We start from the raw sequence: 14,602 nt of genomic DNA, 5'->3' as shown, positions 1-14,602 counted from the left end.
AGACTGTATTACCACAGTCGGAACCCCAGACTGTATTACCACGGTCGGAACCCCGAGACTGTATTACCAGTCGGAGCCCAGGCTGGCTTGTGGTGCTTTGGCTTGTGCTGCTCTTTAGGATTTGCTGACACATCCCCTTCTCCCTACCTCACACATGTCTGAGCCCAGTGACCGCTGCTGCTCCTCCTGCCGTCTCCTCCAGCAGAGCCAGTCTGTCTGTCTATGAGGCAAGGCCTATTCCTGACTCATCCTCATGCCTGCTTGCTGCAGGTGGACAGAAATGGTTTCCTCGTGATAAGCTCCTTACATATCTTCGGAAGTCTTCCCAGTTGTCACTTTCAGTGAAGTGTACTTTGACCTCCGAGGCATCTGGGCCTGTCTCTGTTTCCTACTCTGAGTTTTCTCCCGGTGCTTAGTCTGTAGCATACAGTCTAATTTACTTGGTTATTATGAATATGTTTGCTGACACAGAAGTTAATCACAGTGTCATTTAAAAGATCAGAATAAAAGATGATGTACATATCTAATCATTGGGGAATGTTTAGAGAAATTGTGGTATATTCATACTATTCATATAGTATAGTGTGTGATGTATACTAAGTACATTCGAAGTATGTACTACAGGAATTAAAAGAATGGGTAAGAGGGACCCAAATACAATGACCTGGAAGAATATTTGTGACCTATTGTTAAGTAAATACAGTGACCTGGAAGAATATTTGTGACCTATTGTTAAGTAAATTAAGACTTCTAAGTAAAAGAATCTGCTCTACAGTTCAGATAATATGTTAATAAATGTGAGTATACACAATTATTCTTATTTTCAAGAACCCTCAGATTTTTTTAAGCTTTCAAATTTTGCATTCTGATTAAGACTATATTAAACAGTCTAAATAACGGTCTTTAAGTGAAAAAAAGGAAACTTAGTAAAAATTGAAATTTATCGGAAGTAAGAGATCTCTCATCATACACTTCATAGTTGTACCCAATACCACATTTACAAGTAAAATTAGAAGCTCCAACTTAGCAAAGACCACTTTGACTCTAAGGAAATATCACATGTAGATATTCATTTAATTTAATTAATTCAAAGAAAAATTGTCTTTCAGGTTCGATCTGGAGCCAATGTTCTCATTTGTGGTCCAAATGGCTGTGGAAAGAGTTCCCTCTTCCGTGTTCTTGGTGAGGTGTGTACAGTCTGGTCTCCAAAGCTTGCTGTCTTGTTTGTAATACTGTAAGGTTATAGGTCTCACGGTCACTTACGTCTCCCTTTGCTTTATAGTTGTGGCCTCTTTTTGGAGGACGTCTTACTAAACCTGAGAGAGGAAAGTTATTTTATGTTCCTCAGGTAAGACTTTGTTTGAACTATTTTGTAACCTTTAAGATCTTTTTGTTAATATTTTAAAACATATGTCTCATGACTCTTGCTTTGTCCCTGGTAGCGACCCTATATGACCCTGGGAACACTGAGAGACCAAGTCATATATCCAGATGGAAAGGAAGATCAGAAGAAGAGGGGGATCTCTGACCAGGTAAGGGCTGTGTATATTCTACGTGCACCCAGCATGCCCTGTTTCAGACTCTTTGTTATTTTAGACATCATATAGTGTGGCCTAATCTGTAAAGTCTTCAAACCATTGTTAGAGCTCTCCGAGGTGATTGCTAGAGGTGATAAAAGATAGTTGCTTTGCTTATTACTCATGGCCTGTTTCAACCATTGCTGAGGTGCTGTGTTCTCATCGCCCCCTTCCTTTGGTTATATGATACTGCTCTGTCATTAAGCTCCTAGACATTTTGTCAAGGGTACTATGGCTAGGGCCTGATGGTTCAGGTCAGCTTTGCCCCATTTTTCTCCTGAAGAGCACGTAGCTGTCCAAGTGGTTGGCTATGGAGTTACTGAGCTGGTCCAAAAAAATGAGGTGAGAAAGGATGGAACATTAGCTTCTAATACACTTGTTTGGCCTTTCATCTTTGCATAAAGGTGCTGAAGGAGTACTTGGACAATGTGCAGTTGGGTCATATCCTTGAGCGAGAAGGCGGCTGGGACAGTGTTCAGGACTGGATGGATGTGCTCAGCGGAGGAGAGAAACAAAGAATGGCGGTCAGTGTCCTCTGAAACTGGGACCAAATGCTTGCTTGAAGTCACTGTCAGAGTTCAGGATTTGACTAATCCTAACACAGGACTTTGTTTTGTACTCAACAAATATTATAGCGTTAGTTAGTTTAAATTATAATAAAAGTGCTAGACAATGTTTAACTTCATATAAATGTGGAATTTTGCAAACGTGTCCGTAATGTTTCTGTCCTATGAAAGGGGAAGCTGTAGATGTGACATGAGCGTTACAGCGAGGCTGCTGCTTTCTAGACCGTGGTTCTGTGAGGAGCACGGGCTACGGTGTCTTTCAGGAACTGTCCCCTAAAGATTGCTCTTGCCGCTGCTGTTCCTTCAGGCTGCTCACCATGAACAACTGAAAGTATTAGAAACACCAGTTTTTCATCCTGTCCTTGTCTTTGTTCCTCCCTGCACTGTCCCTTGTAACTTTATTTCTTCTGTCACTGACCTATTCACAAAGTTACTTAGAATTTTAAGACTTTCCTAGTATAAAGAATTGGAAATACTTTAAATTTTTATAATCACAAAGTTATTTTGAAAAGAGACAGCATTCACTCTCCTGTTTGCTGTCCTCTCCTTGCTTGTCAGTCTCCAAGCTCCCACGGAGCAGCCCAGCTCCAAGTTCCAAATGCTTCCACTGCCCTTCCAAACAACAGCATGGCCAGGTCCACTGTACCAAGACCCTGCTACTGTGTGCTGCCAGTTTCAGTGATAAACACCATAACCAATACCAGTTTGAAGGAGAAAGTTTATTTTAGCTTTTGTGTCATAGTTCATCATCAGTGAAGTCAGGGCAGGAACTCGAGGTAAGAGCTAGAAGTGGAAACCATGAAGGACTGCTGCTGACTGCCTTGTTTCCAGGTTAACATTCACCCTCTTTCTTCAGCACAGGCCTGTTTGCTCACAGATGGTACTGCCCGGGTGAGCTGGGCCTTCCTGCAGCAATTAGGAATCAAGAAAATGTGCTAGAGAGATAGTTTAGTATTAAAGAGCACTGTTCGTTCTTTCAGACTTTCTGGGTACCTAAGATGCCTAGTACCCATATGGCAGCTCAGTCATTGGTTACTACAGAGGTCTTCATCAGATGTCTTGTGGATTTACTTTTTGAGACAGGCTCCGTCATCGAATCTGGAGTTTACTGCTTGGCCAGGCTGGCTGGCCAGCAAGCCCGCAAGATCCCTTTTGTCTGCCTCCCAGCCCTGGATTATAGTTGATACCACCATGCCCAGCTTTGGTTTTGTATGGGTGTTGGGGGTTTGGACTCAGGTCTTTGTGATTGCACAACAGGCATTACCCACTGAGCGATCTCCTCAGCCCCCATCTTCAGTTTTCTACTGCTTTACTGCTCAGCAGAACTCTTTTTATATTTGAATAAGAGGCCAGTAACAGTTCAAGTCAGTAACAGCTAGTTTTTAAGTGCTTAGTAGATGATAGCCAATATGCCAAGCAGATTACAAAGGCTAACACATTATATCTTTAAAACAGTCCTATGAAATTATTAATGTGACTATCAAGGAAACTGCACTTTAGTAGTTTGGGGCTTGCCAAGCAGACAGCTAATGTTAGAATTTGTGAAAGATTGCTTATCAACCTTAGCTAGACAGAATATTGGTTGAAATACTTGCTTTACAACTTCCTTATTTTGTGGAGTCAAATAGTTGACAGCATGGGGGGAGATGGACACACACACACACACACACACACACACACACACACACACACACACACGTGGGGAGCATAGTTTCATGGAGCAGGGAGGCCCTTGTGAAATACCATCAATGCACACACAGTCTGTGACAATGTCTGCTGCTCCCTCTTCCTCACTTCGTGCACATCGGTGTAAGCCTCAGAACAGCAGTTCATTTTACTCACTTGCTGTTCACTCGACTAGAACAGCTGTGGTGTCAGGTGTATTGTAGCAGTTTAATCATGGTTTCTACTAGTGAGTCTTACAGCAAGGGAGCCACACAAAGATAAGCTCAAGTTTGCCATATACAGCAGTTCCATAAAGGGCCCACTTGGATTGATAGAGTGACTTACGCAGTCACTTGAAAGATGTCCAGACCAGAGTCAGATATTGGGACTTAAGAACAAATAAGCCTGTTGTGATAGCATAGGCATTGTCCAAGCATTCTGGAGTCAGAGGCAGTAGGATTGCCATGGGTTAGGCCAGCCTGCGCTAATCAGAGGGAGAGCCTCTATCAAACAGAAACAAACAACACATCAGCAAAAAGAGAAGGAAAGAAAAGAAAGGAAAGAGGGACATGACAGAACCTCTAAGTAAGGCCCAGAGCATCGTACTCCTAGTGGCTGATGGGAAGAAATATTGCAGGCTAGATGCTGAGGTCAGAGGATGGTAGGAGGAAGGGGGATAGGACCTTGAAGATGGGAAAGGGGAAGCTGTGGAGAATTTTTGTCAAGTGGGGTTCTTTGAGTTACATATGTAGTAGATGCTCCCTGGTTACATGGAGAATAGTGAAAAGCAGAGAGGGTGGGTGGTGTGTCATGCAGGCAGAAAATGAGTGTTCCCTGAGATGAGGGCATGGCAGCGATGAAAAGAGTGTGTACTCTAAACTCCATGAGACTGAAGAAAAGAGTAGATGAGAGGGAGAGTAGGAAAGGGGCCACGAAGATTTTACTCCTAGAGAAGATCTGGGACTTAGTTCTGAGGAACCCCACGTACACACACTGAATGGCCAAGTGGGAAAGTTCTAGAAAGATCGGAGACCACAGTGAGGGAGGACCCCAGTGCCCTCACTGTCCTTGGGGAGGGTGTGCCTTGAGGAGAATGTTTCTCAGAAGATAAGTTGGTTAGGGTGAGGAACATGTCTGTTGGTTTTGCAACATGAAGATTTCTATTGCAGATAGTGACAGAACATTTCCAGAAAATAGAATACATTTGGGATATTAAGTCAGAGAAAATGTTCCACATTCCTGCTAATGAAAGAAATGTAAGCATTCCCACTCCAGAGTTCATTTCTAAGGCCAACAGCTTTCAGAGACAGCACACTTCCAGACCAACCAGGCAGACCTGGCAGGGGCACTAGAATGTGGTTGGTGAAACACTAACAGATGCCCTTACTTAAGCAACAGTCAGGGGAATCTGTGCATCTGAGCCATCTGGGGTCTGAACTCTAAGGTTTGGCTAAAGCACAAAACTTGTTTGTTGAATGTTCATCTTAAGACTGAGTTCCATCTCACACCAGTGTTGTTTTGTCTTTAGCAATACATATTTCTCACATATATTTCTCCTTTTGTTTAAGATGACAGTAAAAATAATTTATTTTATTTATATTATTTCTATCTCTGGGGTAATGCTTTTTAGTTAAGAATAACTTTCATATTTAGCTCTAGAAGACTCCAGAAAGCATATTTACTGAAGTAAGTTTATCTTTTTTTTTTTTTATTAGCTTTATCTTTAGACCAACCTCTACTTATACAGATTATTTCCTTTTATGCTTTAGATGGCAAGACTGTTCTATCATAAACCCCAGTTTGCCATTCTGGATGAATGCACAAGTGCTGTTAGCGTGGATGTGGAGGACTACATTTATAGCCACTGTCGAAAGGTAAGCGTCACACACAGGCGCTGTGCTGGAGCATCTGTGTGCCACGCCTACTTCAGGCTTGGGCCAGAGGGAATTCCAAGCAACGAGAATGCTACTGAGAAGTAATACCTTGCATTGTCTCTAAACTGGTAACTAGTATATACACTAGTATATACAGAGTGCAAGGAGCTATCAGTTCTAAATACAGCTTTATAAGGGCTGGAGAGTTAAGAGCACTGAGTGCATTTCCAGAGGTCCTGAGTTCAATTCCCAGCAACCACATGATGGCTCACAACCATCTGTAATGGGATCTGATGCCCACTTTTGGTATGTCTGACAGCTATAGTATACTCATATAAATAAAATAAATAAATCTTTAAAAAAATACAACTTTATAGATATAAACAATACAAGAAATTATCCATGCATTCTAAATCTTAGCAGTTTCTTAGTCGTGATACAGTGTTTAAATCTCTTTTACATTATTACTTACTCAGTTAACCAAAAAAAAAAAAAGAACCACAAAAAAACCTCTGGTATTTCTTTTGTCCCATTAACTTTACCTATATATCACTTTTTGAATTAAGAAAAATCAACAGTAACCATATGGTAACTTAAATCTTTTCACATTCTTATTTTATGTGTGTGTGTGTGTGTGTGTGTGTGTCATATGTGCCTGTTGTGCTTGTATTGTGCTTGTATGTGTTTGCATGTATGGTGGTGTGTGCACAGGGTGTGTGTGAAGAACACAGGTTGATCTGGGTTTACAGGCAACCCACCATGCCCACTCACCAAAATCCAGTGCTCATGCGGGGATGGCCGGTGCTTTACCCACTGAGGCATCTCTCCACCCCTTTGTTTGTTAATTTTTAATTTATCTGGTTTATTTTATTTGGATAGTATTATCTCTAAAACAGGTTTCTTTTAGTTGATAAACAGGAGGCAAGCTGTGTTGCCATTATTTACATACTTGTTCACTAGTCCTGATGTACTCTTGGTAGATTTGAAAAATAGTAGTATATATTACTCTGTGTGAATAAATGAGTTACAGGAGTATTTCAACAGTTTATATTTGAGAACTTTACAATAAGCCATGTACATTTGCACACACTTACATGTACATGTATGGACGTGCACACGCACACACATGCACACCCTCATGTACACACATGTGCACACACACGCACACCCACATGCACACACACTCCCTGCCATTTGGAGGATGCCGTGGATCAGCAGTTGTAGCAGTACCTGGAAGTTGTTAGAAGTGTGGAGTCTTGAACTTTGCAAAGTAGAACAGCATATTAACAAACTGTCACATGACTCGGGTGTGTGAAAGGATGATGTGTGGTGTGCTGTTGAGAAGGTCTGCAAGGGTCTTCCCCACTGGAAGACTGTTGATTGAACTATGGATTGTATTTCTTTAATGACTTATTCCTCTTCTTGAGTCCTCTTTAGTAATTTGTATGTGGTTTTCAGTTTTCTAGGCATTAGAGATATCTGCAGTGTTTCCATGCAGATATCTGCATTAGAGATATCTGCAGTGTTTCATATAGACTGTATTTGACTTGAAGGCTTTTCCCTGACAAATCTATGTTGTTGCCTTTTTTGATTTTAAGATGTGTAGATCTGTAAAACACATTCCACTTGAGAGAAGAAAAGTTACCTGAGGTTTTGATGATCATTTACTATTGTACTGGTCATGAAGAAGAGAAAATGAGGGACTGGATCCTTAAGTTTAGGACCTTTAAAAACTGTCGATTTGGAATATGTTGCATGTGTGGTGCTCATGTAGGTCAGAGGACAGCTGTAGGAGTCAGTTCTCCTCCACCACGTCAGTCCAGGAATTGATTCAGATTGTCAGCCATGGTGGCAAGTGTCTTACCCACTAAGGCTTCTTGTGAGCCCAACACCTTTTTCTAACTACAAAACTGTAAATTTACAAATGATATAAAACAGCACTTAAGCTCAGTGACATTAAAGAGAATGGTGACTGCTTTGCTGAATCCAAGCCATGAGCATGAGATTTAACTTTGGAAAGGTGGCATCTGGTGTTTGGATCTTACCGTTTAGATTTTGGTCTAAGTAATTCGAATACACATTATGCCTACCCTAATCCAATTATAACATCAGGAATAGAAAAAAAAAGTCTCAATAGGCTTTTGATACAGTTGAAATATGAAAGCTGATAATGTGCCTATCTCCTTATGCAGGTCCTAACTAATTTGCACATTGGCAGCCAAACTTGCGGCAGTGTAAGGGGTGCTACTCGGTGCCAGCAAGATAATTTAGTTATAAAATTTCGGGACAGAAATTTTCAGAATTTACTTAGGCTAATCTTTTAAGACTATTATCAAAATGAAAATAAGATTAGGGTCTAGAGAGATGACTCAGTGGTTCAGAGCCCTTGCAGTTCTACAAGAGGACCTGGGTTCAGTTCACAGAATCCACATGGTGTCTCACAACTGCCTTTAATTCCAGTTCCAAAGGATCTCACACCCTCTTCTAGCCGCCAAGGGCACTGGAGGCTACATGCAGGCTAAGCAGTCACACACATAAAATAAAAATAAATAAATCCTTTTTTAAAATAAAATTAAAGGGGGAGGGGGAGGGATAGGGGTTTCCAGAGGGGAGATCTGGAAAGGGGATAATATTTGAAATGTAAATAAAGTAGCCAATAAAAAAAAAAGTGTTGAGAAAAAAAAATACAATGAAACTAAAATATCATGGTGAAGATTTGCTGATTCTTCCAAACGTAAAGGTATGTGTTGAGGATCTAAGGCAGTGTTCTTCCCCCATCTGCATTGGCTGGGTAACTCCTAGGCAATGGCAAGGACTGTCCTGGGCCTTAGTTTAGCAGCACTTCTAGTGCTGTCCATTAGATGGCAGTATTGTTCTCAGCATACCAAAACAAAAAACAAAAACAAAAAACAAAAACAAAAAAAACTTCAGTAGTACCAGAATGTCCACCAGATATTTTTATTTATTTATTTATTTACTTACTTATTTATTTATTTATTTAGAGAGAAAGAGAAAGATTGCCCTTCAGTTGGGAACCACTGATCCAGAACAACTACAGCAAGCAATGTTTCTCCAAAAAACTAAAACTCTGAAGTGTGTTAGAAATCCTTGATCAAGACTGAAATATTTTTATTATGTTTTATAGTAAGCCTATTGGGTAGCAAAACCTAATCCAAACATAAGATTTTTCACAACTTTTTCTCTCATTTGTGTCAGTATTTGTATACATTACTGAAGACACATGCAGAATTCTGCCTTAGAACGCTCTAGAAGCAATGGAATAATAACTCCCAACACTGAACCCCAAGACACATTCCAAGATGAGACTACAGTAGAGAACTGCACATTTGGAAGCAGTGGCTTCCTGACTTTAACCTTTTGCTGTCCGTATCTTACCATTTCATAATAAGTCAAATGTAGGGTATATTTTATCATTAATTCTTAGCTGTAGCCACTGAACGTGATATCTAACAACTTAGAATGAATGTGTGTTTGCAGCTTGCCATTACTGATGTAACATAAACCCTTTCTTTGAAATAGGTTGGCATCACCCTCTTTACTGTTTCACACAGAAAATCCCTTTGGAAACACCACGAGGTTTGTATTTCTTGACTTGTACAGAATGTTGAATGTTTATCTTATGTAAATATGTGAATTTTGTTGACTGATTTCAGATTTCATGGTCACATCACCATGTAAGCATACATTTTATGGGTGATTTGAGCTTTAAAGTATACAGTGGGACTTTACTTGGTATTATTGTTGTCTGTTTTGAAAGCGAGAATGTATATAAACATCTCTGCTGAGATTAGAGAGCAGTTAGGTCTCTAGTGTTATAAGTGACTGATGTGTAATAGCTATGGGTAAATGAGCTGTGTCGTTATCATTCAGGTTTGACAGAAGAGGAGAAAGTCTTAACAATTAGATGGCAAGATTTTGTTAGCATTTTCCGTAGCGGTCAGGACTATAAGGGAAAGATAGCATAATGCCAGCCGTGTTTGTAGTGTAGTAAAATAGGATCTGTTAGAGTCTCAGCCACTTACCAGATACTGCGCTGAAGTTCACAGTCATACAGGAAGTGCTGTAGATTCTGGGTAGTGTCCTCAAGGTGAGTGGGGTAACATCAAGAATAGAGCTCTTTTCTCCTCTCCTGATTCTCTTATCTTTCCTTTTCAAACCTTGCTATTCCCTCCCTCCTCCTTCCCTCCCTCTTTTCCTCCTGTCCTCCTTCCCTGTGCTGGATCCAGCCCTAGGCCTCGAGTGTGTTAAGAACAGCCACTGTGTAAGGGAAAGGAACACGAAGCAGCTAAAAAATAGCAAACAGAACATAAACAGAAGAAAACATACCTTTATATATAGACGTTCACTAACTAGAGACAGAAGGCTTTGTTCTGTGTCTTCAGAGGCACACGTATAACCCTTCTCTTCTCTGCCGAATCTGAACAAGAGCCTTTCAAGTGGAGAGTGGTAGCTGACCATGCAGCGGTCAGTGCTGCACTGGTGAGCCACCCAGGCTCTGGCACCGGTCATCCTAGTAGCTCTGAGCTGTAATTCAGAGCTGTGGAAGCATCCTCTTTCGTGGGATGCCTGTGCATTGACTAAGAAACGTGCAAAAGTCCGTTTTTGTTCTCCGAAATGGGAACATACCGGTTCTTAGTTTCTGAAATGGGAAACATACTGGTTCTTAGTTTCTGACTTTCCTTTTTCTCCCATAGTACTACCTGCATATGGATGGTAGAGGCAATTATGAATTCAAAAAGATCACAGAAGATACGGTTGAGTTCGGATCATAGAGACGATCTCAAGAATGTCACCTGCTTCAAAACAAGATAATGAACAGAATGCATTTGTAAATGCAACATGCATTGTAAAATAAAGTTAAGCTTGGTTTTTTTTTTAAAAAAAAACAAAGCCACAAATTGACTAGATATAGGATAATTGAAACATGTTAAAACATTTAATATTGTATAGGATATTGCTAATTGTGTATATGTTGGTTTAATTATTAATTATGTACTAAGAATGTCCTTATTCTTGTGGTTAAAAAACCTGCCTGAATTAAATTGGGCTTAAATCAGTGTAACCTGATTCATCCTGGGATGTAAACCATTTGAAGTCAGCTAATTTGACTTTTATGGCTCTGTCTTTTCCTTTCATGAAGAACCCTATTTAAAACTGGGGTCATTAACTGTTCTAATCTAACAAAGTAGTCTTGCATTTCATTTCTTATGCCCCATGGTAGTGGGACCCAGACCAATCACAATGTTTTGTTGAAGCGTATTCCATCGTTACAGGATAGCGGTTAGTACACAGTGGCCAGTTTCTTTAGCTGCTGCGTTTATTCTCATTCCTCACACACGCCTTGAGGTGCATTGGACTCCAGGAGAGCCATTTGGGGTTTCTCAAGCTAAACAATAAATGTACCTGTCTCAGTTTGTTGGACTGAGTTGTTTTGAAGGTTCTCGTGGTGTACAACACTGTGCATGCAGTTGTGCTTACAGCCTGTGGTTGCTACACGTTGTACCAGTCTTACCAGTGTTTGGAATGTTCAGACATAACCTCCTGTGTGAAGCTCAAGGTCTTAGGAGAATTTTGGATTTTGTGAAGGGATGGACAGGCTCATCAGAAATGTGGTTGTATAATGGTAAGCGCCACGTGACTGTAGAGGCACTACATGAAGCAATGCACTGAGCGCAACACTGCTGCCATCCTTGACTGTGGTTTCAGTTGTAAAACTGCTAAGCTATTCTCCTGCACATGGGTGAATGACATTTCCTAGGAACGGTCTCTGACTCCTGCACACCTGCTCCTGTGTCAGCTCTGGCTCCCCAGAACCTTTGGTGACTAACTGTTGTTTCCACAAAGGAGGGCTGAGAGTGGACATGATCATACATATTTGTGAAGTCAGTTTGATCGAGTGGGCTCTGAAAGGGGCGTTTGATGGTCTTGTTTCTTCATATCTCACAATCACTGGCTACCAAGATAACCCTGATGTGTTGATTCCGTAAATGCATCACATTCAGTTTTACCATGCCTCCTTAGCAAACTTATGTACTTATTTTCTGTTCAGATTAAAAAAAAAAAAAAAGATAACCTACACAGCCTGCGCCTGTCCTTTTTTATTCCTGGGCCTGAGTGCTAACATTCAGAAAGGGCTTTCAGCACCCAGGCAGTCTTTTTACATTACCTTATTAAGTGAGCTTTGAAATGTTTTATATTTCTAGGCAGGGTCTCCTAGGTTGCTCTGGCTGGCCTTGAACTCACAGAGCACTACCTACCTTTTCCTCTGGAATGCTGGGATTAATGTACACTTTTAAATGTGCATTTCTTTCTTAGAAAATCCTCACCAAATGTTTATACCTCACAAATGCTAACAGATAGCCAAGAAGGCTAAAGGCTAGCGCGTCCTGGAAAGGCTTTAAGGCACAGGGAAACTACAAGTTTTCAGATTTCTAGGCTACCGCAAGGCTGCCAGCAGACATGTTCAATCTCTTGTCTATCTCCTGATTATTTTCCAGTTTTACTCTAACAGTAAGGTGCCTCCCCATTTGAGGCACAGAGGCAGGCCTTCCGGGAGAACCCCTGTGTACTCTAGCATGGTGAGGTTTTTCTCAGAGCTGACTAGAGAGCAGTGCTCAGTCGTCCTCTGCACGATTGTCACAAACTGCACCGAGAATGCTAGTTTAACCCCAACAAGAAATCAGACAGTAAATGGAAGAATGTCGTGGCTGGCCTTCTGCAGATCAAGTTTGTGTTGCTGTGTCCTGCAGTTTTTGTTTTTTTTTTTAATCTAATGAGAAAGTGTGTAAACAGTGTTGCTCAGCGTTGCTGGAGTGAGGAGGTGGCTCTCAGTGATTGATAGTTGCTTTACAACTGCAGGGTGAGTACAGCTGTCCCATTTTCTTACATCATTTTAAAGCTTTTAGTTTTTTTGTTTTGTTTTTAAACATTTTTCCTTTTTTTTTTTTTTTAAAGTATTTATGTATGTGAGTACACTGTAGCTATCTCCAGACACACCAGAAGAGGGCACTGGATCACATTACAGGTAGTGAGCCACCATGTGGTTACTAGGAAGTGAACTCAGGACCTCTAGAAGAACAGTCAGTCCTCTTAACCGCTAAGCCATCTCTCCAGCCCTTTAAGCTTAGTTTTTAAAACCTTGCGCTGTGTCTAGTGACTGAGTCCTGCTGTTGGAGTTGACATTACTAACTGTGAGAAGCTGATGCTCACACTGTTTTATTTAAGCATCGAGTAGTCTGGTTGGTTGGTTGGCTTTTGAGACAATGGGTGGTCACTGCATAGCCCTCGTGGGCCTCAAGCTTGCAGCTGACCTGTCTCTGCCTCCTGAGTGCTGGGACTACAGGTGTGTGCCCCAGCTTGTCAGTGTTGGGTAGTCCTTACCACCTACCTTCCTACTTCACACCCCTCCCATATAGTTAAATCATTTTTAAAACCGTATAAACACTCTGTTGCAGCACAGGTACAGACATGTCCTTAAATTGAAACACTGATTTTTTTGTTGTTATTGTTGTTTATGTCCACAATTATAGTCACTTGAAATCAGGAAATAGAAATTTATCACCATTCAAAAGCCTCTTTTCCATCCTTTTCTTAATTACTAGCCCTCTACTTGTATCCTACAGTCTAACTTTACCTGTTTTTTTTTTGTTTTTTTTTTTTTTAACTCTTTTTAGACATGGTAGCCTTTTGTACAAGACTTTATTCTCTCAGTACTGAGATTCACCGATGGAGTAACAGCAGTCCCTTCTCTTACGGATATGTCTAAATATCTGGATGAGCTTTTAACCTAGCCAGTAGTGGGTGCTGGGTTCTTTTCTGTTCAGATCTATATAAATAAGTCAGACAGATATTCTTAAGTGTTGGGGTTTTTTTGTTTTGTTTTGTTTTGGTATATTTTGAAGTGGGGCTTTTTTTTTTTTTTTTAAATTAAGGTCCTGCTCAAATTCCCTTTTGTTTCCACTGTAAGTGGTTTTTTGTTTTTTGTTTGTTTTTTCTCCCTTCTGTGTCGTTAGCCATGGACAGGAAGTCATCATGCCTTCATTTTACATTCCCACGACTTCAGTGAGGTTAAACTCCTCATGGTTACTGGCTGTGTCTAGATCGTCTTTGGGAAGTGTTGTTTAGTCTCCAGGCCCTTTCAAGAGTAAATAACAGGCCCTGCTGGTGCTTCAGGAGTTCTCCATGTAATCTTAGAATGAATCTTGAAATAGTTAAATACTCCAATATCAGACAAATTAGATTGTAAGTAAAGAGACATTTAATAAAGTGGCCAGCTCTGAAGTGTAACAGTTCTCCATTTGTCTGTGCCTAATAATACAAATTTAAAAACATGATAGAATAAAGCAAAAAATGGTCACCTGAACTATGTTTTTGAGGGAAACTCGTAGAAGAAATGAAGACACACTCTCCCCAAACCAATGTGGAAACGTTTGAGCATGACTAACCAATCCTAACACACACACACATAGCCAGAAAGTACAGAGTGCTTGCCACCCTGAAACATGGAAAGCCCTTTTCCTTAGGTCTTGACTTATGCCCAATAATGTTTTGTGGCTTTCTGTATAAAGATGACTTTTACCTCCTTAATTAGTTTTATTCCTAAGCATTGGGGAATTTGTTGATTATAGTATCAGTTGTACCTATTTAACATTTATTTTTATTAATATTTTTAGCATAGAAAATAATGGGCTTCGTTATATTTTCATACATGTGCATCATTGTGCTGTGTTCGTATTTCCCCCATTACCCTCTGCCACCCAGCTCCTCGCCCAGATAATCCCCTCTGCCTGTCTCCCTCCCTCTTTCCTTCCTGTCCACCCTAGATTACACATAAGAAACATGATAATTGTCTTTCTGAGTCTGTCATTTCACTGAACACAACACTCTACAGTTCTGTTTT

General features: G+C 40.6%; 1 protein-coding gene across 2 annotated transcripts in view; it reads left to right on the top strand.

The window, feature by feature from the left end:
* Window positions 1-11,779, top strand: part of Abcd3 (ATP binding cassette subfamily D member 3) — a 58,750-nt gene extending 46,971 nt beyond the window's left edge. The window contains exons 17-23 of one of the 2 annotated variants that reach the window (XM_021195365.2): window positions 1,110-1,187; window positions 1,283-1,348; window positions 1,443-1,532; window positions 1,982-2,101; window positions 5,578-5,682; window positions 9,223-9,279; window positions 10,398-11,779. In XM_021195365.2, coding sequence (XP_021051024.1) covers window positions 1,110-1,187; window positions 1,283-1,348; window positions 1,443-1,532; window positions 1,982-2,101; window positions 5,578-5,682; window positions 9,223-9,279; window positions 10,398-10,475 — 594 coding nt within the window. In that variant the 3' untranslated portion in view covers window positions 10,476-11,779. The remainder of the gene's footprint in view (window positions 1-1,109; window positions 1,188-1,282; window positions 1,349-1,442; window positions 1,533-1,981; window positions 2,102-5,577; window positions 5,683-9,222; window positions 9,280-10,397) is intronic. The other variant, XM_029537309.1, reaches the window with a different exon arrangement.
* Window positions 11,780-14,602: the final 2,823 nt, after the last annotated feature.

This window comes from Mus pahari, chromosome 4 (assembly GCF_900095145.1).
Source record: "Mus pahari chromosome 4, PAHARI_EIJ_v1.1, whole genome shotgun sequence".
Lineage (NCBI taxonomy): Eukaryota > Metazoa > Chordata > Mammalia > Rodentia > Muridae > Mus > Mus pahari.
The sequence above is the reverse complement of the archived record's forward strand: the minus strand, read 5'-3'. Positions and strand labels throughout refer to the sequence as shown.